This window comes from Zosterops lateralis (genome assembly GCF_965231275.1).
Source record: "Zosterops lateralis genome assembly, chromosome: 3".
Classification (NCBI taxonomy): Eukaryota; Metazoa; Chordata; class Aves; order Passeriformes; family Zosteropidae; genus Zosterops; species Zosterops lateralis.
In genome coordinates this window covers 104565604-104592043 of record NC_139764.1, presented here as the reverse complement: position 1 = coordinate 104592043, position 26440 = coordinate 104565604, and the positions used below count along the sequence as shown (strand labels likewise).

The following is a 26440-nucleotide window of genomic DNA, read 5'->3' as shown; positions in this document are numbered from 1 at the left end:
CTCTAGATCCAGAGCCTCATACCTATTCTGCAGTGGCACCTGTGTAGGTGATGAGGCTTGGCAGGAATTTTTATTTCCTCCATGAATAGGGACCCATTTCCACTCCCCCTCATCCACCAGGTGTCCTTCTATTACCTGATAGTGGGAGGCATGGGAGTCCTCTGGCTCCTGGTGGCTCTCCATCAAGGATGGATGGGCAGAATTCCACCAATCTATTTCCCTTTCACTTTCTCTAATACTCCTTTGTCTTTCTCCTTCCTCCCTAAGCTCGGCCACTAGTGAAAGGAGATCATTCTCTTGTTCACAGTGCAGGCAGGCTTCTTCTGCAACACTCCCTGCTACCACTGATAAGCTCAAACACTCTGCACAGGAAGGGGTTGGACAGACATATCCTTTTTGGAAGGTTCTATTTGGCTACACACACTTTTACCAACTGCACTTTTTGATTGTGTAAAAACCATTACTAACAAAAAACCCAAAACCAAACGGCCAACAAAAACACAACAACAAACTTAAAAACCCCACTAGTAGGAGGAAACCTCAACCCTGCTGGCTTGAGCTGCTGTGCCACACCCATTTGCCTGCTCCTGTTCACCGGGCTCCCTAGAGCCCTCTTTTAATCACCCCTCTGCTCACTGCAGGAAAGCCCCACCCTGCTCCTGCATGGCTAATGAGAACTTACTACATTATCTAGACTCATTTGCAACAGACATTTCATTTTTCATCTCTGTGATGGGTTATCTGCCAGCATGGGCTGTTGTTGTGTGTAACAGTCTTGTCCTGGAAGCTTATTCCTGAATCATCAGTCTTTCTCTCCTCTTGGCTATGAGTGACAGAGCCATGGCCACAATTGTTCCTGTAATATGGAAAACAAATGTGTTCTCAAGAGGCTCCTGAGGGTTAACCCTCACTTCTTCCCTCAGGGGCTGTTACACCAAACCCTGACCTCAGTGGAGTTGTTTTTATTTGTTCAGTGATGCTGCCAAGAGATGTGGGCAGTGCCACACAATGCAGGATGCTGGAACAGGAAGGGGAAGCACATGGTCTAGAACTGTGCACCAAAGTCTCAGGATAATTAATTTCAGTTCTTCATTTCAAAGGCATCCTGTTTAGGCTGCAGACAGCTCGCTTGTGGTTTTTAGGAGCACATTTCATTCCTGATCTGTAAAGGAACAGTGCTGACATGCAGAGGTGCAGAGGGAGTGAATTCTGAAAGGTTGTGAGGTGTTCTGGGGCTATCCGAACATTGTTGTTTGTTGTCATTAAGCATTGGTTTAGTTGCCCTTGGGAGGTGGTGCTGGAGATGTTACCCAGCCTGTTATCCCTTAGTCTCATGGAGGAACTTCCTTGGTCTGACAGTCCTTTTCCAGCTGTTAGCAGCACAGCACCATTGCTCACAGGAGGGATGCTGTCATGGTGCCATTCTGTGCTGCTGGTGGATATTATGAAAGATGCTGAGATGTCCTTAAGCTCTGCAGCCGAATGGACAACATGGCAAAGGACAGCAGTCTCCTTTCTGCTCTCTGCTTATCGCTTCTTCTTGGAAGAGACTGGCACCCAGGACCCATCACAAGGACCCTTTCTGGAAGATGACATGGACATCAAGCTTCCCTCTATATACAGTCCTCTGGCAGTATCACACCAGCCTTTGCTCCTTCAAACACCCCCATGTGCCTTTGTTCTGTGCCCAAAGCAAGTCATTAGCATCAGTTCAGGCTATGACTTTGCAGAGCTCTAGCACAACCCTCATGTCATTTCAAGCACTTAACAGATGCAGAATAAACATTAATTCTAGGATGCCACAGAGAGCAAGGGAAGACCAAGGCCAAGTGTTGTAAAATATGGAAACAGTCCTGCACCAGCCCTCTTTCTCAGCAGGGTAGTGGGGTGTGCTGCCTCCTGTGCTCATGGCACCTCTACTGTGGAATTCAGTGTCAAAATCTTTCCAAAGCCACTCCCTCACTGCCCTCCTCAGCTGCACATGGGAGAGAAATTATGATACATGGGTTGAGATAAGGACAGAGAGAGATTATTCACCAGTGACTGTCACAGGCAAAACAGACTCCACTTGGGGAAATGAACTGAACTGAATTTATTACCAGTGAAATCAGAGTAGGATAATGAGAAATAAAATTGAATTATAAAATGCCTTCCCCTCACCCCTCCCTTCTTCCTGGACTCAGCCTTTCTCCTGATTTTCTCTCCCTCCCCACCAGCAGTGGAGGAGGATGGGCAATGGGGGCTGGGGTCACTTTATCACTCATCATCTCTTCTCTTCCTTCTCTTCAGGGGGAGGACTCCTCACATCCTTCTCCCTTGGGGTCACAAGTCCTGCCAGCAAACCTGCTTCAGCATGGGCTCCTCTGTCCACAGGTCCTGCCAGGAGCTTGCTCCAGTGTGGGATCTCCACAGGACATCCCTCTGATGCGAGTTGGGATCCTCCACAGGCTGCAGGTGGATCTCTGCTCCCCCCCCAGGCCTCCATGGGCTGCAGGGGCACAGCTGCCTCACCAGGGGCTTCAGGGAAATCTCTGCAGGAGATTCTCAGGAAGAATTCAGCCCTGTAAATCAGCATTTTGACCATATCTGATGTACTGTACTGACCCTGTGGTGTTAGTTCTCTGTCCTAGCTGTGGGGCATGTAAAAGGTCTGCTATATAATTTCTGCTTGATATCCAGGATCCAAATCCTGGACTGCTCTGGGTCTGATTTCTGTCTGTAACGACCATTCTTCCTCCAACACTGCCATAGCCACTGTAACACACAGGAGTAAAAGCTCAAAACATTGTGCAGTTATTTGTAATTGTTACTCCCCTGCTTTCATCAGCATAATTTCAGCACTTTTCCAGTCATCCCTCTTACTGACATAGATCAGTGTTACAATTTGTGTTCCCTCTCTGTATTCAGCAAAAGATCCTCCTTTACCAAACCTCAGGTAATTTCTCACGTCTCCAACTTACTAGATGGTACAAGATTTTTCATAGTGTTAGAGCTTTAATGTTCTTTGAATGAATTTTGGATTTCTGAGTCAGCAAACTGGCCCAAAGGATCAAGTTAGCTCACAAGTGAGTAACCAGTAGCTAAACCTGGCTCACACTGTGAGTGACCAATAACTAAACCTGGCTCACACTCACACTGTGAGTGACCAGTAGCTAAATGTGGAAAGAGCTTTCCTTGGCTGTTGTAGTTCTCTGTTTGTTGCTTTTTGTCCCCACACAAGCCTGAGATCTCTTGCCATCTGGGGTATGAGAGCCTGAGATATTTACCAGTATTTCTACCCAGAGTCTTTGTTTCCTAATCAGTTTTCCCTGCTGCACCCGTGCAGCACATGAATCTTCAGTGTTCAGTGCAGCCATCTCAAGGGGCTGACGGGCAGGAGCAGATTATCAGGTGGCTGAGCAGGAGCAAAGACAGGGGTCTGCAAGAAGTCAGTTGTGTGGATCTACAGGCTCATGTTGTTTGTGTCAAGTTACAATCCTCTGGGCATATGAGATGCTAACTGAAGATCTGAGATCATCTATCTGCCAGCTCTGAAGAGTGCTGTGGGAATAGCAAGTGTCCCTCTGGCTGGGCTGAGCTCAGAGATTTTTTGCCAGTAGGAGGGGAGTGAATTTTGTTAAGATTCTGGAATATTGTCATGGCTGCCAAATAACACCAGCAACTGAGATGGATCACATGCATAAGGCAGAGCACTTGTGAAGACTACTCATTTCTTCTTCATTCCCTCATGTGTTGTGGCATGCTGGCACTTAGCAGGTTCCAGTGATTCAGTGCACACCCCACTGTGCTCCCCAAGGGGTTTGTGGTGCTTCCTCACTGAGCCCCCCTCCAGCCTGACAGCCAGCTGCATGCACACTGAGCTCAGTGCCCAGCCCCTGGGGTTACTGATCTTACAACAGCTCCTCTGCTGAGAAATCAAGCTAGTTAGCAATAAAATCATAAATAGGAATCGAATTTAAAAAATGCAGAATTTCGTCAGCCGTTTTTCTGCTTACAGAAGAAAGCAACCCCGAGGCAGCAACCACTGCAGAGCCTCAGTATTTAGCTTAGGAGGGATGGCTTGTCTCTGGGGTGCTCCCTGGTGTGACTTGTTCCTACAGTCTGACCTCCAGCAGTGTCTGCAACATCACAAGTGGAATTGCTTCATGCAACAGCTATATCCATGGCCTAGGGAATATTTCACCCAGAGCAATTTTATCTTTCCTCCATTAAAAAAAATCATCACAAGAAACCTGTAGGCAGGAAAGCAGTGTTCCCTTTTTATGGAAGATGCTTTGATGTCATGATCAGCAGGAGAGGCAGCAGCCAGAGCACAGCACTGTGTCTGTAACAGCAGTGTAATTTAGCTCTGACAATGTCTCACTGTGTCCTTCTCTCTTGTAGTTCCTGTGGAGCCATCTCTGAGTTGTGGTGAGAGGTTTGTTTTACCCATGGCACAGCCAAGAGGAAAAAGTGACCTCTGTGAACAGCCAGATGGGGGGGAGGCGAGGCAGTGGGGAACCAGGCTTAGCCCTGTCATCCCTCCTCAGGTTGATGCAAATCCTGGTTGGCTACTGCTGGAATCTGCTCACTGCCTTGGTAACTGGCCCCTCTCGAGCTTTTCATAAGCTCTTTAGATGTGGTGTGACAGGTATGTCAGACAGAATTTTAGACTGGAACATCGTGTGCAGGTTGCTAGAGATTTTCTGTAGGCTGGGGGTTGGTCTGTGCAGGTACCAGACAAAGAAAAGGAAAGGTACCCTTCAGACTGAGTTTTATATAGAGCATCAAGGATTAGAGAAGCCAGACTTTTTTATGCAAACATCCTCTATCCTATTTGAAGCCTTTCTGTTCCCAGACAGAGAAAAATTAGAGTTTTGTCTGCAGTCTGGGCTCTCATACCCCTTCCGCTTTAGGATGTGGTGAGGAGGGAATTCAAGTGAGGCAGCAGCAAAGTGGAAATTATTTCCTCTTGAGGACCACAGTGTGAGTGCAGGGGGCTAGATAGCAATTTGTTGTGAGGAAATAAAGATTAAATAGCACAAAATTAAAAGTTTATTAAGTAAAGGTAACAGTTAAAAAACAGGCTGCCTGTTGTTAGATGAGGGCACCAAACAGTTGCTGGTTAGACCTTGCCAAGGCCTGTAGTGAAGTGACACTTTAAAACTCGTAGTGTTAAGCTGAAAAAGGGTAGGTTTAGATGAGGTATAAGTACAATAAAGGTGGTGAGACACTGGCCCAAAGAAGCCGTGGATGCCCCACCCCTGAAGTGTGCAAGGCCAGGTTAGATGGAGCTCTGAGCAACCAAATGAAAGGTGTTCCTGTGCACAACAAGGGTTTTGGAATAGGTGATGGTAATGTCCCTTCCAACCCAAATCATTTTGTGACTCTACTGTTCCATGAGCTGTGAGTGTCCAACACATCTGAAAATGAGGTATCAACTATTCACATGTTCAGTGCTTTTTCAGAAAATAGATTGAACAAGAAGCTACAGTAGTATGTTCATGTCAGGAGGGGAGCAGGTTTCACCATTTCAGTGTTGAAGACACCAATCACTTCTCCAAAATGGTTGCTATTTGCATTTGTCACTTTTAGTTGCTACTTGTAAGAATTCTCAGCATGACATTGCACACTTTTAGTACCTTCAAGTCCCTCTATGTGAGGGCTTCTTTTTAAGTGTTTGCTCCCAAATCTGTTGAGAGTGTGGCAGAAAACGTGTTTACTAGCAAGTTTTTTTTTCACACGCTGTTTCAGCTTGGGTGACTTGGATTGTGAAGCTTCTCAGGATATTTTGTGAAGAACATCTCATAAAGGGATGACGTTGGCAGGTTGATTTCATTACAGTGGTAAAATTTAAATTCTTGTGGCACATTTTATTGCTGAGTTATACTGAATATAGATACCATTTTATAGGCATACAACACAGTAGTTACTCAATAATTTGTTAGTTTTGGAGCTACAGGCCTGCAGCAATCATTAATAAATGTAAGAGGATGTTTCTTTTTTTTTCTTAGAGTGTAATTTTTATAGGGTTAAAAGAAAGTTTCCTGAGAAGTAACTCCTGAAATGTAACTAATACCCAAAAGTAACTCCTTTAGCTTGAATTTTACTTTAAAGGAAATAAAGGGATAATGTCTTGCAGAATTTTTTGAGTCCAAACTGATCTCCCACATTTTATTTCCTGTTTCTTCAGAAAGGTTTAGTATTTATTTAAGATCTGACATGAATTTTGCCTTTTATTGAAAACTGACTAGTAATGGTTTATTTTTAGGGGCTAGCAGTTACAGCTAGTTATCATTTGTGATCGCTTCAACTTCTCCCCTTTCTCTTGTTTTGCCTGCTGTTACCTCTGCTTAGTTTTATCCTTTTTTTTTTCCCCTTACCTTTTCTCATCTGCATTTTCCCACTTTCCCAGTGAAGTTTCCTGTTTCTCCTTCAGTTACTGCCTGTGGTCTTTTCCAAAAGCGTAATTTGGACAATAGTAATAATCACTAGGTTTAAAGCAGAAAAAGAGGAGTCCAGAACAGAGGTGTGGAGACTAAGAGGTACATAATGTGAAGAAGGGAGTTCAAGACGACAAGGAAGCCTTATTGTCAGTCTGGAGGGTAAGGCAGCACTGCAGATTCTAGAGGTGGAGCAAGATAATGTCTGATACTGGCCAGAAAATTTGGAAAATGAAGAGGGATGAAAAGCGGGAAAAGGATGGAATTGGGCAGAAATTGTAAAGGCTGGACATAAGGAAAATAAAAGGTGCACCAGAAGAGGGAAGCAGAGCAAAAATCAATGTTTCTCTCCTTTTATCAATTTGAAATCAAGTCCTGCCAGACATGTAAGAAAGATAATTAAAGGCATGATAAAATCTGCATGCATCCAGCCCTGATGCTGCCATCATCATGATTGCCTTGTAGCTCTTTTATTAATTCATAGACAGACATAATATTCTCGTCTCCTCGTCCTACCAGAAGAGTGTTGTGGTTTTATCCCCTGTTGCTTGAGGCATCTGAGTGCCCAAGTTAATGCAGGGGTGGCTCAGGATCTCTACAGAGAAGCAGGTTTCTGCAGTGGTGCAGTGAGATCACTGTCTGCAGGACCTGGAGGAGAGAAACTTCTGTTGTCCTGCTCCTGGACAAAATGAAGAAAATGGTCCTGAAGAAAATGGTGGGAATTTTCAGGATTGCTAGGTCACACCTTGGGTAAGGTACCATTATTAATCAAGGCTGTAGATTCATGAAAAGAAAATAGCATGATTCTGGCCAGATTTTAGTAATGAATGCACTTCTAATTACTGACTGATTATAATTTTACTGAGCGTCAAGGCGATACTCACTGGCCCATGCTTGTGTTCTACTTTTTTAACTTTTCTGAACTCTAAAATAGTTTTATTTTTAGCCTTCTGTAACCTCCCTGGAGTTCTAAAACATGTTGAATAGTTATATCCAGGGTGCAGAAAATGCCTGGCCAGTTTTTTCCAAAACACCTTAGTGCATGTTACCTAGTATTGGATATCTGAAAATGTTCATCATTAACATGAGTATTAGGATAAGAAAAATTTCAATGCTGTCAGAAACCCTGAAAGTACCATTTTGCTCCTTTGCAGATGAAACCCACAATACTAGTGAGTATTTTTGGCTTTTTCACATAATTGTTGACAACTTCCTTACGCTTCTCTTGTTCTAGACCACTGTGGTTTAATATAGTCCTGATTATGTTTTGAAACTTGTCTTTTGTTGTCCTTAACTTGTTTCAGCAAGTCTTACACTCTGGTTTAGTCTAGATAATCGGAGGACAATTATAAAGAGATTTCCTTTATGGTAATTTTCCTTCTTTGCAATCTACTCTGTAACCCTAGTTCCCTTGCCAGGCTTATGAGTACTTGAGTGTTTTATTAGTTATTTAGTTGAAAACATTTCAGGAAATGTTTCTGCATTACGATTATTGCTAATGATCTGTGTACTAAAGAAAAGTTGTCCATCTGTGGTCTTCTCATCTGCTTTCAAATTACGTTGGAAAAAGATATAATCAGAAAACTTGAGGACAGATTATAAACACAGCTTGCCTTTGTTTAGGAAGAACAGGTACTCTTGAGTTCTGAACCCTTCAGAAAAACCTCTCCACAAAAGCAGGTCCCTGGATGGGAGCTGAACTCTTTAAAATCTGTTCCTTCAGGCTTTCTTTCCATCTGTTGCTCTGCTGGAGCAATAATCCAAGGCTGACCTAATCTGCAGCAGACAGACTTTGCAACTGAATACTCTTGTTCCAAATGATTTCTAATTGGAGATTTATTGCATCATTCCACACATTATCTTACTTTGGGACATGCCAAAGCCATTTAAAATACTGTAAATTAGCATGATGTCTACAAGAAAAAGGTTGCTGTGTGAGGTAAAGTATCCCTGCAGTCAGCACTAGTGGTGGATTAATGCTTAGGAGTGAGGCTGTGTGAGCTGATGGGCTTTGAATTTCCATTGGGCATCCCTTGGCCAGAGTGACTGAGAGAGCCCTTTTGTCCTGTCTGTTATTATCAGGCAGCTCTGGAAAATGAGCACTGTTGAGTGAAAAGAAAGCAGCAGATGACATTTTGTTTTCTGCACAAGCTGGTGTATAGGATCTTTGTTTTTCAGATGTGGTTTTCAAGAAGATGTGCTGATATTGCTGCTGTTCTAGCTATAGCTCTTTTGTTCAAGCCTGAACGTAGATTTGTGAGAGTTGGGATGTCCATTTATATTAGTGAGCTCTTCCCTTGTAAAATTCCATGGATTCCTAATATATGAGTATGTATATTCTGGATAAGTCTTTTTTTAATATTACTGTAACACTTCCTTTCTGAAGCATAATCTTGTTTGTATAAAAAAAAAGATGGTCATATTTTCAGAATAGTAACATCTGAAAACTGCTTGTGTGCAGAGATTACACGTGCTCTTGATAACAACACTCACTGTTTTAACCCAGCAGTGAGCCTGGGGCAGGGACTCTTCTTTGTATAGAGCACAGTAGGCACACTCTGATTTAAACCAGTGTCACCCAGCATTAGGTCTGTAGTTCCAGTGTTTCACAAACACTTATCACACACAGGTCTGGAAATCTTCTCACTTTGGAGTGTCTTAGAGCTCATTGCTGTTTTCCACAGTTGACCAGAAAACTTTGTGCATTGCTGCTGTGGCAGTGAGACCTGGAGGCTGCCAGATGAGTGACCTACATTGCATCAGTAAACAGTAACAGAACTGCGCTCACAAAGTGAATGGGGTTTGAAAGTCTCCACAGACAGGGTTTTGTTGACATTTTCATGGGTGATTTGAGGATCATGTGGGAGCCAGGAGGCTCAGTTGGATTTTTGAGTGTTCCGGCAGCCTGACTAAGTGGATTCATACACTCTAAATTCTGATCATCCAGTTTTGGTCTGTGTCAGTTAGGAGGTCAGTCTTTATGTACAGTCACTTAGGAGGCTCCTTTTTAGTCAGAGCAGGAGACAGGAGTGTTATTTCAGTTATTCTGACAGTGCTTCCTGTGTAGATGTCAGTAAGCTCAGCTGGCTAAATAGTTTCTGCTGAACAAAGGTTACGTCATCTTTAGGGCTGATTTGGTTTTTCTTAAGGTTTTAAAAGTCACTAGAGTGATGTTCCAAAAGTTCACTTGTTTCATAAATGAAGAAATAGCAATAACACGGGTCATCTTCTGCCAGCTGGATGCTGGTAGTTTCAAAATGTCAGATGCCAAGATTGTGAGCATGATGTATGAAGAAGGTGCTAATGAAGTGCAGGGTTTGAGTACAGTAATACTTTGGAAGACTTAATGTTCTTTCATTGCTGTCTTCCCCAAAGACTTTACATTCCTACACAAGTTTACTGTGCCCTGGTACATCATGACCATTGAATTAGCTGTCCTTGCAGCTTCTCCTCCACACGCCTGCCAGCTTGGGGCTGCTCAATCAGCTCAGCTCCTGCAGAGTCCCTGGGCCCTGCTTATGGGGAGGTAGCACCAATATACAGAGAGGGGATGGGTGGGCAGGCAGATGCACACTCAGGCCAGCTGCAGAACTTCAGACAGTCTCTGAAACTTCTCACATCCCCCCTCTCATCCATTAACCTCTGCTCAGCAGTGCAGTCTGGACTGGCACAGCTAAATACAGAACTGTGGGAATCCTGTTTCCCACTTAGGGACTGACCTCAACAGTGTCCCTGTATGGATATGCTGGAATTACTTGGCAGTCCAACAGTGGCTTCCTTAGAAGGGTAGTGAGAGGAAACAACTTGAAGGCACAAAAACAACTTCCTCCTGTTCCTACGGGTACCAGTCAAACCCAGTGGGTCTGGCCCCGTGCCCTGTAGCTGCCAGTGGAGTCCTCTGGCCAAACAGAAAGTGAGTGTCAGTGGGCTGGTTTGGTGGCCAGACTACACAGAAGGTTGTTACAAGGACCTTTCAGTTCCATTATTTCTGTTTTACATGCTATTCTTATAACATTTTTTATGATTCTCTTCCCTTTCTTTGGTGTTTCCCTACCATTCTAGTATTGTTTACTGCAAATATGTGAGCTAACTAAGAGTAAATTCCTTGCTAACTTCACTGAGGTGGGGACCTGTTGCTTGGCAGTATACTGGCTCCTGTATGTAATTACCTGTGCCATGATGGGTTCTTGTGCATCAGGAGAGCTGTTGTAACTCTCTAAATGGACAAAGGGTCTTGTCAGATTTTTTTGTGCTTACTAATTTTTTTAATCAGTTTGTCAGCTCTGAAAGACTAAGTCCTACTGTTCTGGTTTTGTTGTTGTTTGTTTCACCTTTTCCTTTAATACTTGGGCTCATTTGAGTGATAGATCCCTTACTACAGTTAATAAAGCAATGAATTTGAGTTTGTGTAGGTATCCTGGGGAAAGCTGCCTGTACATATTATAACTTCAGATTTTGACAGGTTTTGGAAGAAGGGTCTTCTACAAATGCTTCACTTGGAAGTAGTTCCTTGGAGCTGTGCTTTCAAAAATAGTTCAGATTTAGAAGTTACTCAAGACATATCCCTAATGCATATGAATGGAAAAAAAAATACATTAATTAAAGTTTCTTCTGCTTTAAAATGAAGAGTTTTGTCATAAATAGTAGTTGCTGACACCTGCAGATGCCTTTGGAGTATCAAATAGGGTGTATTTCCAAATAAAACAATATTTGAGTTCTGAATGGGGCTTGCTCTTTGGCTGCATTTGCCACAAAGTGGTGGTAGCAAGGTAATGCCATCCATGAGTTCCAGTTTGTTGATAATAAACTTGTGAAAATAACTGGAAGTAACTGAACTCAGCTTTTCTGTGCAGCTGTAATTGGAAGAGGATTTTACAAGACTCTTTAATGTAGTTGGAATGTGTTTGTAATCTTTTGACCTTGTTCTTAGTTTTTGATGACTATGGCATGTTAAGTGCTGATAATTGGGTTTGCTCTAGGCCGAAACCTGACCTGCTCTCTGCAGAGGAGAAGATCAGATCTTCCATTGGAAGAGGCACTCAAAGGGGCTACCTTGGAAATTGCTGGGCCAGGGCTGCTGAGATTAAAGATCTCTGAAATATGGCAATTACTTTGGAAGGACATGCTGTCCTAGGGAATGCTTCTCTTTCAGCCTAGTTTGAATTGGACTTTTCACCCAAAGGTTTTTATCCTTTAAATTTTTTTTTCTGTGCCATCTGGTTTGCCTCATAACTCAAGGTGCCTTATTGTGAAGGCTGCCTTGTAGCTTCAGCTGATGGAATGTGAATCCTGGGTATGACAGCAAGTGGCAGATGCTTTTCACTCTGCTCTTGGAAGGAGAGTCAACTCCCTGTGTTTAAGCCATGTGCAAATGAGGGGAGTATCTAATACCTTTGTGAAAGGAGTATGCAGCAATCATAAACAGAGGAGGAACTGGCAAGGAAATGTAGCCAAAGGGATCAGTGCAATGGATAACCTTGCACTTTGTATTTCAAGCCATCCTTTTCTGTGTGTCTCAAACAGTGTTGCTGGAACTGATCTTTCTTATTTTAAGCTTTATGTGTGGGAAGAGTAAAACTGCTTAAATGTTTCTGAGTAGTAGTTTGCACAGTACAGCATTGTTAGCTCTGCTTTTCCCATTCCCATTGGGGTCCTTGACAGATATTAAGAATACAAAACATGGGTCCAGCAAGGGAATGCCAGATCAACAGTCCCTCCAGCTCAGTATCTCATTCCTGCCAGCAATTAACAGATGCCTGTGTACCTTTGTGTAAACCTTTCCTAGCCTCCCACCATTTTCAGCTTATGAGACTTTACAACCATAAATCTTGCTTGTTAAATGAAGAGTTTCAGCTAACTTTCTTTTCTCTTACCTTTTAGAACTAAAAAAAGCAAAGAAGGCACCTGCTCCTCCTGCCAAGGAAGAGAAGCCCAAATTAACCATTTTTGAAGAGGAGGTGGATCCAAATGAAGGACTCTTTGGCCCAGAAAAAGATTTCTCATCGATCGGTCGCGGAAGAAAGATGAAAGAGAGTAAATCTGTTCAATATTTGTATATACACAGATTGTTTTGTCTAAAGCATATGTATAACTGAGCCTTTAAATTACAGCAATATATAGTATACAGGCTAAATAATGACTTGGAAATGTTGAGGCAAATCTTCAGCTTAGCAGAACCATCTATAATCATTCAGAAAGAACAAATGAAACCTGTAGCTCCCACAGCTGTTCTCTGTAAGCATTTTGAACTGGGATATTAAGGTCTGTGGGAGCTGGCTGTCCCACAGTCACTCAGGCCACACTAACAAGAGTAATGTGACCTATTTTTGAGTGCAAGGAAAAAGCAGATTTATCAAGTCCTTAGAGTGCAGAGTATCACTTCACTTTGTGGACTAGAAGTCTTTGGAAAAAAAAAATAATTGTCTACATTATCTGTTTTTTCAACCAAACTAGCCAGATTTACTAGTTAGTGTTAGTGCAGGCATTGTGTTACATAGCATGATTTAAATACAGCAGCTTCTGATTCCCCTTTCTAGATCTGAAGTTATTTGAAGACCCAGACCTCGGTGGGGTGGTGAAGTTGGGTGACTCACTGCTGCTGCCAGCTGCCTGTGAGCACAGCAAGTATGTGCTGAGCAGGGATCCTGAGGAGGACACTGAGGAACTGCTGAGGTACTCATCTCAAATCTGTCATGTGGGATGAAGGTGGTCTGAGATGTTATTTAGATCTTGAAAGAGATGAATTTGTGGACAAAGCTTAAATACTCAGAATGCAAACTGTGAATCAATACTTGTATTGACAAGTAAAATGTAAGATGTGTGTCATGGAGCTTGGACATCAAACACATTAAACAGGAAATTGGGAAGACCCCTTAGGAAAGGTGGAGTGCAAGGAAATATTCTGTGACTCCAAAGGAAGGGTCTTGAAGGCCCAAGGTGTGCTGTCTTGTTCTTGTTTTCTAACATGACACTTTTGCTTTCTGCAAACAATCCACAGGGAACCTGAGCTCTACTGTGGGGGAAAAAAGTGGGGGGAAAAGCCCAGAGATACAGAGCAATTCAGCTTCAGGGACCCTGAAATCAGGGGCTCTTGCCACAGGAGGAATGATTTCCATGCTGATGGCTGACAGACTTCTATGCATGTTTCCAGTAGGGATTCTGTGCATAACTCCATAGCTGTAAAGGACTCTTTATCACCCTGCATTTAATTTTTAATCTAGTGGGAAGGAGGGCTGAAGCTCAGAGTTGCAGGAGGATATAATATATTGCTTCTCCCTTGATAGTGCAGCACTGGAACACATCAGCACATAATGCATTTACCCCTGACATCTCTCTCACAGCGCAGGTTCGCCTGCACTGATAATCCTCAAGAGATCAAGCAGGGAGCAACCAATGCTTGGAGAGACACAGGGAATCTGTGATGCAGTAATGAGTCAAATTCATTCCTTCTGGGTCTCAAGCTGGCATCTGAATGATGAGGCCAGCCTGCTTCCAGTGCTAATTTGTGTCAACCAGTTCCTGTTAGGATGCATGATTTCCACAGCCAGTACTAAACCCAGGAGAGAGACTCTGTGTGTGGTTTCAAACCTCTCCTGAATCAGGTAATTTTGCAGCTGTTGCTTTTTAGGCATGGAAAAGTGCTGGCTATCTTAGCAGTAATACCTGACTTTAAACAAGGATTAAATTGGGCTGGGTGCCATCCTGCATTACACCCTGACAGCCCACCTGATGTTTTTAGAAGCTTTTTGTGCAGGACATGACCTGATTTCATGCTGTGGTATACTGGGAGCAAACACACATGTGCTTGCAATATTTTCTAGTCTGCTAGTGATGTCAGCATCCAGCACTTCATCCAGACTGTTCATATGACTAGAGGAGAAGGGCCTGTTCCAGTGCAGTCCTTGCATTTTTATCCACTAGAGAGAACTTCTTCATCTGTTGTATTAATGTCTTTTGGATTATATATGTTTAGGGAAAGGTCTCTGAGGTCTGCTCTGAGACCAATAGACCATGCTTTCAGACCAGTTTGGGATCATCAACAACAGCAGCACAGCCAAATGGTTATGGGAACCCATGGGAAAAGATTTAATTTCTTTTAAATTCCAGTAGTTTTCCTTTATTCCTGATTTGTCTCAATGCTTCCAGTAGTTGATAAGTCATCAAGATCCAATTGGAAATGAATACATGTAATGGAGCAGAAAATCATGCCAATGGTCCAGTGGGAAAGTTGCTTTGAGAATCCAGAGGCAACTCCTGGCTGTAGAAGAGGTATAGGCAAATAGGTCAGGATCTGTTGATCTGTTCAGATGCCTTAACACCCTCTGAAATTCCCCTGGTAAGCCCAGTCCATGGTGTTACCTGCACATTGTCAAGGGTTGGTGAAATCAAGGCAGTTGAGGGTAAAGGAGAAGCTGCTGTCCAAGAGGGGAGGAGGAGTGGCAGTTCTGTTTTAACCTAATGCAACACTTCACCTTCTTCCCTCTATTCAAATTCACTGCATTCACTTGAAATCCCACATCTGAACTTTCTCCCGTGGCAGGGCAAAGTGCACATTGTTTTCTGTTCAACTGGAAGCCTCAGCAGAACAGTCAGGTCTCATAAATGTAGAGGAAGCATTGGAATCCTCTCCTGCCTTCCCTTCCCACCAAACTGGTGTTGAATGTTCTTGCAGGGCAGTACCACAGTCTCTTTTCCAGGCAGTGACCCTTTGTGGTGAGAAAAGTTCAACATAAGCTGAACTCTGCAATCTCCCTGCCATGAGAGCTTGAGCTTATTTTGAGGCCTTAGAATAAGTCTTGTCTTTGCCCTGTATGTTTTGACAATTACTCTCCTTTCCCAAAAGGACTAAAGAAATCCCTCCCCAGCTCTCAGGTCAGAGTAGGAGCTGTGCCAAACCATTTCTTTAGCAGACTAGAGCTGGATATGCTACTAGAAATGGAAATGGAAACATCTTGATCTCTTGGACCTATAGTATATAGGTCCAAGTATATAGTAACCTATAGTCGGTTATACCAAAAGTTAACCTGGACACATTTTGTTAAGATCTAGGACTGTCCTGAGCTGTGATGCACCAGCAGGTCTGTGGTAAGTCCAGAAAACCTGGATGTGTTCACTGCACTCCAATGGAGTAGCTGAATAATGCAGATGTGGGAGCTCTTCACTGTTGTAGTGAACATTCACATGTACCTCAGGGTCTGGTCACACGTGTGGTAGATCTGAGAAGTGTCTGACTCACTGTGAATCATGGGCAGAGTTAGAAGAGAGCTGCCTGAGGCAGAGGAGGGCAGAACCTTCTTCCTTAAGGAGGATGGGGAGAAGATAATGTTCAGAACAGAACACAGGAGCAACCAAATCCTTTGTGATCTTTATGGTAACTGAGTCGTTGTAGCAGCAGTAGCACCACAGCAGTGTCAGCACAGCAGTGAATCCTTAGCAGTGGCTGTAACTCATGAGGCAGAGGCTGTTAAGGAGACAAATGAGTCTGCAAAATGTGCGTGGGCTGTGCTTGTCACAACATGAGGGAGAAGAGAATCTGATAAACGTTCTCATTGCAAACTGAAGACTGTGCTCTCTGTGGATACTTGCTCACATGAAATGGGAATTACTGTTTTAAATAGAATCACCAACTTTACATTAACAAGTGCTGAGCATTGAGAAGAACTCACTGCATTCTAAGTGCATGGGAGATTTCATGGGCTCTATCCCATGGGACTCCACAAAACAGATTCCTGAAGAGGCCAAAGTCTCCTCTCCTGAAATCCAGGGTACTGGGTTTGCTGAGCACCTACTTCACTGCCATGAGAGACTCAAACTCCACCATTTCATGGTCACTGCAGCCCAGCTGCCCTTGATCTTTACATTCCCCACCAGCCCTTCCTCTTGGTGAGGCACAGCATCTCTCCCTGTTGGCTCTTTTGTTACTTGGAGAAGTAAATTTGCCTCAGTAAATTTCAGGAACCCCCTGGACTGCTTAAGCCCTGCTGGCTGTCCTTCCAACAGATAGTGGAGTGGTTGAAGTCCTCTATGAGGACCAGGGTTTGTGAATGTGAAGCTGCTCCTGTCTGTAGAGAACCTTATCCACTCACTCTTCCTGGGCAGGTGGCCTGTAGCAGACCCCCACTATAATGTCACCTGTCCCTGCCCTCCCTTTAATGCTGACCCCTGAGTTCTTGGATGGCTCCTCATCTGAGGCTCATGGCTGAGCTCTGTGCTCTCCAGCTGGTCATTGGCATAGAGGGTGACAGTCCCTCCTCACATGCCCTGCCTGTCTCCTTCCTGAAGAGTTTGTATCCTTCCATTCCAACACTCCAGTCCCAGGGCCCATCCCACTGTGTCTCCATGATGCCAATGAGACCATAGCCCTGCAAGCGTGCACTCTTATGCCCCATTAATCTCAATCATGCCTGCCTGGTGTGATGGATCAGGTTTTTGTAGAAAACCAATGCTGGAATTGATCCTGTGAATGTTGCAGCAGCTCTGTGTGCCCACAGAATTACATAAATTGTCACACATCCTAGCCTGAAATAATTATCACAGCTGTCTGAGCAGCCTTTTAGGAGGGATTTAATTAGCTTCACCTTTGATAATGAATAGGAAGCTGAAATGGAAGGAAGCAGCTGTTAGCACAACATTTGTCTTTTTCCAGTGCTGAAAAAAAGTGTCACCATCAGGATCCCAGTTCTACTGCCCTGTGATGGCAGATCTGGTGTGTTCCTTCTTAGGATTACACTGATAATCCTTTCCAGGAGCATTATGCTTTTTAAGGCTGAGGGTATTTGTGAAACCACCCCAGACACCATTCAGTCCATAGATCTCCTTGAGCAGGTTTGTCAGCTTCAGGTCTGCTAACTGTTGCCACCCTTGAAGCAGAAAAAGTTTGTGTGTTCTTCTTTCAGCAGGCATTAGCAGATTCTGAATTCAGAGAGTAACACATCCTCAGCCTCTCCAGGAGTCATGTGGAGCAGTATCTCCAGCACCAATGTTCACTGTCCTGAGAGTATGAGAACAATGCTATAGCTGAAAAAAAAAGCTTTGAGAAACTCGAGAGAGTTTAGCTGTAGATCCTTTGGGGAGAGAGTTATTTGGGCAATGTAAAGGTGAAAGAGAAGTTTGCAATAACTGAGTCAGGAATTTCCTGACCACTCCAGGGCAGTTTATCTTGCTTGCTATGACTGAACTGCGGGGAAAGGTTACAGAAAAACAAATTCTTCTGTGATGGTTTTCAAGAATTTATTTATTTCATTCCTGTGATCTATCAGGATGCTATTTAGAAGCATTGGAAAGGCTATAAAGTAAACTTGCCAACAAAACAAAATGGTTTTTTGCTAGACCAGAAACATTAATCCTTGCCCCCCCACCTCTAGGAACATGTACAGGTTGAGTAGAATAATGTGCAGAGGTGATGTGGAGTCCTAGTGTAGCAAGAAATGCCTTTGCTGGGCTTGAGACCCACCAGATTTTAACCATCTCACCCCAAGTTGTCTGCATTTTTGACAGACATCGTCAGCTCAAGTGGCAAAAGCTGCCTGCTCACCCCTGCCCCAGCTGTGCCTTTGGCTGGTGATCAGGGTACTTCCTAGAGAGGCAGGAGAGAGAGGTTTGAACTTTTTCAGACTGGAAAAATTGACTTTTCTCATTTCCTAGGTGAGTGATGTAACCAGCAAGCTGATCTCCTCAGATGTAACCAGCAAGCTGATCTCCTCAGAGGGCTTCTTGTGGGACTTACCTGCACTAATGACCCTGTTTGTTCCCTGGCACTTGGCCAGGCAGCACCACTGGGCTGCTTCCATCTGTTGGACTCTGCAGCTGCAGAACAAGGGGACTGTGTGCAGCTGCCTCCAGGGAATGGTCCCTGTCCCACACCAGCTTCGAGTTGTGCTGGAGAGTTTTTTTGGAGGAGGGCTAATCTCTCCCAGACCAAAGCCATGCCAGTGGTTCTTGTAGCATTTAAACAATACAGACTGTCACATTCCAGAGTCCAGACATATTCCTGGCCCTATTTAAAATATTGCTGTGAATTTACCTGTAATGGATTGCGGGGGAAAGCTGAAGCAGGAGAGAGACCTCCTTCACAGCCCCCAGTGCTTAGCATTCCTGGGGTTAACTCCAGCCTGTATATTTCCCTTGGCCTTGCTGGACATCACACTTGCCTCTCCTGACCATAGCAGATGTGATGGGTAACAGCTACTTTGAACTCTTTTGCTCATTTTTGGGCACAAGTCTTTTCCCAAGCTGTAGATGTGATGTTACAGCATTCCCCAAGGCTTCACTAAGGTATCTCTTGTACTTGGAATTAACACTAGACAAAATGAAGATACTAAGATAGCAAAAGATGAAAGTCTATTCTGCAAGAACTGCAGTTACTTACACAACTGAGCTTCAAGCATGAGCCTTTTGGATACTTTAGCAAATTATGGGAGTCTTTTTCTGTTGCTTTCATTACAAATTCTCCTCATTAAATCATTCCCAGCAAGCAGAGGTCACTGTCCTCATCATGTTGTACATGCAGACAGTCATTCCTGTCCCAAAAATTTGGTCCAGAGTGAAGGGACAAAGACCAGGGAAATGGCATTTAAAATGTTGATGCTCTTATGGCAGCTGCATCTGTCTCTGAGTCAGAACTCGTTTACTGTCTGGAAGTCCACATGCCGGGAGTCATGAAGGGCTTTGTGACAGCCTTTCTTCAGTAAGAGCTTTGGTTTCTCTCTGTGTCAGAGAAAATTTCCACCAATAGAGTGTGTGAATCAGCACAACAATATGGCAGGAATTTTAAACATTGTGGAGCTGCTTTTCTTTTACAGAAAAAGAAAGAGACTAATTAAAGAATGATTAATTACATGGATTCTCTGCCTGATTGTCTGTAAAAAGATAGGGTGGGAAGGTTCTTCCTTTAATCTTGTTTCAGAATAGTTGCTTGATTTTTTTCTTCCTCCTCCTGGCCTGGAGTTAAATATGGTAGTAGTTATGCACTGTAGCAATTCATTTGCTTTCAAGAAATAGAAGTCCTTGTTTCTATCTCTGCCTGAGGCATTTTGCATTTTACCTCTTTAGTTTTGCAAAGACAGTTGTGTCTCACATGATCAAACAGCAGTGGATCAAACAGCTTGCCTAGCACTGTAGCACTGAAAAGCAGGTTTTGAGACAAAGACCACATATTATTTGCTGTGTTCTCTCTTTGAGGCTTCTGTCTAACCAAGGTCTTGAAAAAATCCAGGACAGAAAAAGGAAATTACATCATCAACTTCTGGACTTTCTTCTGCAGAATCTTTGGCTTAAAAACAAAACAGCCCTCCCTAAACCCTCACCCCCTAAAGACCCCCACAACCTACTGGACTGGATCTTTTGGGGGTATTTTTTTGGTTGTGCTGAGTGGTTTTGTTGCTGTGATTAGCACAGAAGCTGGAGCAGAGAATTAATGAAGTTGTACCATCATACCAAGTCAGTAAGCTGGATTTACCGTTGCCCTTTCTGGGTAGTGCATCTAGTTCAAAATCCTGCTTCCTCCATATGGTCTCCATGTATTTTGTGTATTGTTCCTCTGCTTATTATGTTTCCTGTTATTTAAGACCAAAATTTTATGGCATGGAGACTGATTCATTCACTATTTGTTTATGCCAAGAAGGGAGGCTTCAGAAATACCAGCCCTAACAAGTTTTGTTTATTACCCAGCAAAGAGAACAAGAACATGTCTTGGCAACGTGATCACAGGTGTGATACCTCCTGGATATCAGAGTTTGCAACAAACGAAAGGCCTGGGCTTAAATGAAATTAATTTCTTTGTAGATTAGGAATTCAGAAATACATGGAGTGTGTTTTGTAAGTTAAGTAGGATATGTCATGCACAAGGAATCATGGAAAATAAAAGACATCAGAAATGCTATCTAAATAAGAGAATATAATCTCCAGATTTACTTAGAGGGTAAAAGTTGAGACTCTGCCTGTTGGAAAATCACAGGCAGAGTTCAAGGTGCAGAACTCAGGGGCAGTGAATGGCTCTGTCCCTCAGCTGGTTCAGGTGTCCCCTAGTTTTAGATATCAGTGTTCATGCCATTGATTTTACAAGAGCAGCCTTGGTTAAAAGTGATTCTTTTTAGTTTCCTTTTGGGAGTTCACAGGAAGATCTGTCTGACTTCAGGAATGGTTTTACCTTGAAGAGTTCTGACTCTGTCTACACCAAAAAATTTAGGCTAATCCTTTTTAACTTCATGGCCAGTTCATGGTGGGTGTAGTTTGTCTCAGCCTGGGAAATACCACTGTAAGTTCCTCACAGGTTTTAATGAGGGTGAACTGCATAAATAATGCAGTTTATCTTAGTAGTAGTGGGATCCTTAGCTTGAGGGGGCTGTAGCTCTTGAAATACCTATGGTTTTAACATTCAGACAATATTCACTGGGGATAGAGGAATGTCTCAGAGATGTTGGTTCTTCAGTCATGTTCCTGATCATCCTGGACAGTTGCCTCATCAGTTGCTTCCCAAATTATGGAGAAGCTCAGTTTTACTTTTAACTGTCTGCAGAAAGCCCCACCAGTTGTACTGCTGTCTGGTAGAGTTATGTACAGTACCTCTCCTAAGGCAACTGGTGAACAGAGAGAAAGGGAGGAGAATCACTGTCACATTTAGGAAACACAAGTTATCCCAGGGGTTTCACAGTGGTCTGGGTAACCCCCCGAGATGCCTCATTTCCTTGCAGTGAGGAGGTTAAACTGGATATTAGGAAAAGGTTTTTCACCCGAGGGTGGCTGGGACCTGGATCAGGCTCCCCAGGGAAGTGGTCGCAGCACCAGCCTGACAGAACTCAAGGAGCATTTGGACAGTGCTCTCAGGCACATGGTGTGACCCTTGGGACGTCCTGTGCAGGACCAGGAGTTGGACTTGATGATCCTGATGGATCCCTTCCAGCTCAGGATATTCAGTGATCCCATGATTTTAACTACAAAAGGTAAATGAGATGAAGAACCACAAAAAAACATGACATGAAATTATTGATTCATGCTCCAGGGACTGCCTACCTACGGATAATGGAGAAGAAACTAAAAAGGCATCTTCCTTAGACTCCAGTACCATTCCCTGTTCCAGTGAGTGAAGCCACTGGAGAGCATCCTTCTTCTTCTTTACTCTCTGTTTTGACTTTCCAAAGGCACACAGTTCTTGGAGTCACAAGATAATCTCTGATAAGGGCTCTCTTATAATCTTTTAGCAGCTCCTGTGGGAATAGAGTTGGGCACACACAGCCTGCTGCCTATCTGATAAGGTCAAATAATGCAGGTAGAATAAAGCCTGAACTGTTGGAGTTGTTCTGGGTTATTTCAGTAGGAATCAGAAGCAAATTATCACCAAAAAGATTAGTTGTATATGGTTGCAGATTGCAAAACTTCTTCAGTGTCCTGGAACTTTTTAAATCTATTAGTGTTTACAGTTTCTCATGATTGAGCATGGGGGTTCTCAGTCTCAGTTTTGGGTGATGGGGATGAAGACAAAACAGAGTTAAATGTGGATAGTTTTACTTTCCCATGAAAATTTATGGGGAAGCAAAGCATCCTGTCACAAATCAAAAACATTTGTTTCCCAAACTAAAAATTTGGTGGTTTTAGTAATCGCAAATTGCCTTTAATTTAGATGTTTGAAAACATGCTGTAAAATTAACTTGTATAAGTTAACTTTTGAGAACTGAAAGGCCACATTATAAAAAAGATGGTTCTTATGGAAACTTCTATGGAGAGAGAAATTTATGAGAGCAGATCCTTTCCTGCAGGAAGTTTTGTTTTGAAAGATTGCATTTTCTTACAAAACAGAAAGCAATTCAGAATTTCCCAGGATGTTACCGATGTTTTCTTTTCATTCCAGAGTTGAAGATGATTTTGAGAAACTCTTAGAGGTTACCTCCAAACCGAAACCTAAGGTCCCACCAAAACCACCTCTGCCTCAGAAGCCAGCAGTTTCCCCCAGGAGCACGAATTCACCTTCAGTGGCAAAGCAAAAGGAGAACAGGATTCAGACGATGAGTGAAGTGGACATTCTCCAGTATATCCAGGAAAATGAATCTATCAACAACCAGGATACCAGTCTTTTTTGAATATATGTATTTTTAAAGCCTGATGATGCCTTCTTGGCCCCACCTCCCAATGAGCTAAAGTGACAAGAATTGACCAGGTGTTTCTACTGTCACCATGCTCATTTGTGTACCAGGATACAGAGAGCAGCAAGTTTGAGCAGCAGAACCTCCCTGTGAGGTTTTCAAAACAGTGCAGCTGTTGCCTTAGATTTTCAGGGTTTTGCAGGGAATGTGGACAAGGATGTAGTACTGCAGATTGTCTGCTGCTGTTTTGGCCAGTTATTGAAAATGGTGAGGATGTTGTACACATGGCAACTGTGAGTAATGTCCAACAAATGGTCTGAGGCATGACAGGATGCTGTTCCTGTAATTTTTAGATAATGTTTTTCAGATCAGTGGAAAGGCCATTTTCCTTTTACCCAGTGTGTTTTTTTGTAGCAGCCTTTTCCTCCCTGACTGGTATTTTGGTAATTTTTAACAGGAACTGCTAAATATAGTTAACAGTTCCTCTGTCTTTCTGTGGAACACTGAAATCCCAGCTAAGCCTGACAATCTGCTGCCTTAATTGCTGCACAAATGCCAACTTGTAAGAGAACTTTAGGCCTGCAAAGACCATCTCTGATTCCTGGGAAGAATAGCAGATGACTGAGGGTGACTAAGAACACTCTCCACACAGAGGTGGAGGTTGCAGTGCCTAGGAGATTTGGATGCTGTAGGACTCCAGTGAACTCCACATTCACAAGGGCTAATGTTTTCCTGGGCTTCCACTGTAGTTAGTGGAGAGAGAGAGAGACTCCTCCAGGAGGTCAGGTGCAGGTGTATCAGTTTCTCCATTCAGTGCAGGTGTATCAATGCATGAAGTCTGAACTGCTCTCTGGAGTCACTCTTTCTCCTATTCCTTCACTTCTCCCAGAATTTTTAAGAGCCAGCCATGATGATCAATTCCACTAAGCTAAATGGAAGCTTGTGTGATAAGATGGTGGTCTGTTCTTCAGCATGCAATGGTTAAAACAAGGGGAGACAAACTTGGCATTATCTAGAGGGAAAAAAATAGGAAGACGATAAACTGAATAAAATTTAATATCCAGGAAAAGAAAAACATTGTAGAATAGGTATCCAAGACTTTTCCTCTTCTTGCCAAACTCAGGCACTCTGGTTGAAGATACCAAATTTACACCTAATGTGGGTTGATACCTGCTGTCATGCAGAGATTCTCCTGAACTCATTCCATGTGTGGCCTAGCTAGAGATGAAGACAAGATCCCTAGAGGGAAAATTTTAATATATTTAAGCCATATCATCACCCCAATATTTACTTTCCTAATATAGAACAAAATAAATAGAAAGCATTATATATTTTAATAATGAAATTATTTCTAATGGCATTTCCTTTTTAAGCCAGTGGGAAATATTATAAAGGTATTTTGCTTTGATGGGACAGATAAAATATAATGGTATGTTTTACTGTAATAAAACATTTTGCTAACCCCCAGGTGTTACTGTTGTTGCTGTTGTTCTCTAGGTTGTACAGTAGTAGCAAAAAATCGATTCCATTTAGCTGAGGACTAGTGCTATGTGGTGTTAAAGTGTAAATAGCTATGAAACCAAAAATGCAGCTGTGCTCATATTTCCTTTGAGAGCAGCTAAAGGCAGAACCAAAGGTACTACCTGGTCCTGTCTGTCCCCTCAATATCTTGGTGCAATTATAGGAATAAAAAGGTGAATAAAAGCAGTGAGGAGAAAATAAATGCCTTGCCCAAGAACAGGCAGGGAAGAGCAGGCAGGAAAAATTAATTCAGAGCAGCCTCCCTGTTGCACTCCCTGCTGTCATGAACAACCACTATATTTAACTGAGGGCTCAGGGAGCATCATCTCCATTTTACTCAGCACTGTTTGGGGACACTGCTTGCATTTCTGTATTTTTGGCCCACAGCCCATCACATAGCCTGAACGCTGCTAAAACTTCCATGGATTTAATGATCACTAGAGTGCAGTTCTTCACCTTCCTTGAATAGCCAAAGAATATTTTGCCCCCCAGCTCTCCCTAAAATTGTCAAATTACCTAAGCACAGGGAAGGAAGAGCTGTTAATTGTTTCCTGTGCTAGATTTTTAAGATTATTTTAAGGTCAGTATTTTACTTCAGAAAAAAAAATCTCCTGTCAAGAAACTAATACAGAAGGATCCTTCATAAACCCTGGTGTTATGCTTTTGTTTTACAATGCAAATGCCAAGCTGCAGTCATATTTTTGGGCACTAAGAGGTGAGTTACAGTCATTGAATACATTATATATAATGAATCATTATTATACAAGAGCAGAATGTCAGACAGAGGTAGCCCAGAAAAATTGAACATACTATTAGAAATGACATAGGGAAACTATACAACATACTTTGCATCCTGCCAGAAGAGAACTTTCTTTTTTTCTTTCTTTCGTATTTTATTTTTTAGTAGCAGCTACTTGATTAGCCTGCTCTTGACAACTCTTGAAATTCAATTATGGACTCTAATGTAGTTCTTGGCTGACAGTCATCACCTTCCAACATCAGTAATAGAGTTCATCAAGAGATCTGACAAGAAAGAGTTATATTTAAATCCTTAAAAAAGATGGGGAGGTTAGTTAGAATTCATAATAGGTATCTTTATTGCCTTATAAGCAGCTTCTTGTTTTGCATAACATTCTGCTTGCTCTGTGGTACAGCACTAATTGACAACTAACACTGTATACTTCATTATTTGGGTCACAGTTAAACAAATTATTTCACCAAGCTGAGTATTTCACAGATGAGTTGTGGGTCATCTGCTCAGGTCTGTTCAGTTGGTGAATTTTTAGGAAGGCTAATTCCCTTGTAGCACTTAAGGTCTGGTTTTGTCAGTGACAATTTGGGTTGAGTTGTAAAACAATATATTACTTGAAACTGATATTTCTGCTAATTTTTGCCCAGATGTTAGCTTCTGCAAAGAAGCTGAGCTGGCTACAGAGAATACACAAGTCAACCTCTGATTTAAGGTCATGAAAATCCAGCATGCTCATGGGCCACTAAGGCATTAACTTCTGTAAATGAGCAATCCCTGAGGTTGTGAGATTTAATACTGAGCACCAGAAAGCACTGATGTTTCACTTAAAAATGTGACTGTCACTAATTCACCAAGTATTCTTGAATCTTTGTGTATGCATCAGCCACATTTCATCTCAACTGAAGTGATCATGCATTCGTGACAGTTTAAACGTGTGAGTCAAGAAGAGAGGCTTTTACTGTGAAGTTTTATCTATATTCTTATATCTATATTCTTACTTTTCATCTCAACATCAACAGCTGGAGTAAATTAAGTCACTCGCTTTCTGTATTGTGCCCATTTCTTCCTTAATTCATCTTTAAACCCTCCTGATCCAATTTTTTTCAGCCCTCACCATATCACTGATCTTCCTTTAAACCCTCCTGCATATTGTTATTTCATGTCATGTGTTGAACCTAATGAAGAATTCAACTGATGGCAAAATCTTGTGCACTGCTTTGAGTAAAGATACTCACACTGGAAGGTGGTAAATTAAATTAATTGTCAAATTAAGTGCTGCTGTGAGAGTTCAGAAGTCAATAAAGCTGCTTAAAGGATTGATTAGTTCTAGATATTTAGAGACTAAGTTTTATTCATAGCAAGATGTTATGGATGCTTAAAATTTATATGGGGTCAAGGAGACACCACTTAGATTCATGGAAGAGAAATCAATTGATGGTTACGCCACTCAGAGCTTGAAAAGTCCTTGAGCTACAGGTTACTGAAAACAAGAATACTCAACAGCCAAATATTGTCATATTTCCCTAGAGTGATTTGCTTTTGGCTGTTGTAAGGAATACTGTTCTGGGCTAACCCGTAATTCACATGGAATGAGTCACTCAGGGAGGATTTGGTGACTGAGAGAACAGAACATACTCAGTGCTTTGTGACCCTGCTTCCCAGCACCCTCC

The 26440-nt window shown here is 42.6% G+C and overlaps 1 protein-coding gene across 1 annotated transcript in view; it reads left to right on the top strand.

Moving 5' to 3' along the window:
* The window catches only part of HS1BP3 (HCLS1 binding protein 3), a 56661-nt gene extending 30596 nt beyond the window's left edge, over nucleotides 1–26065 (top strand). The window contains 4 exon segments of the mRNA XM_083857761.1: nucleotides 12303–12306; nucleotides 12308–12455; nucleotides 12959–13094; nucleotides 22267–26065. Coding sequence (XP_083713887.1) covers nucleotides 12303–12306; nucleotides 12308–12455; nucleotides 12959–13094; nucleotides 22267–22495 — 517 coding nt within the window. The 3' untranslated portion in view covers nucleotides 22496–26065.
* Nucleotides 26066–26440: the final 375 nt, after the last annotated feature.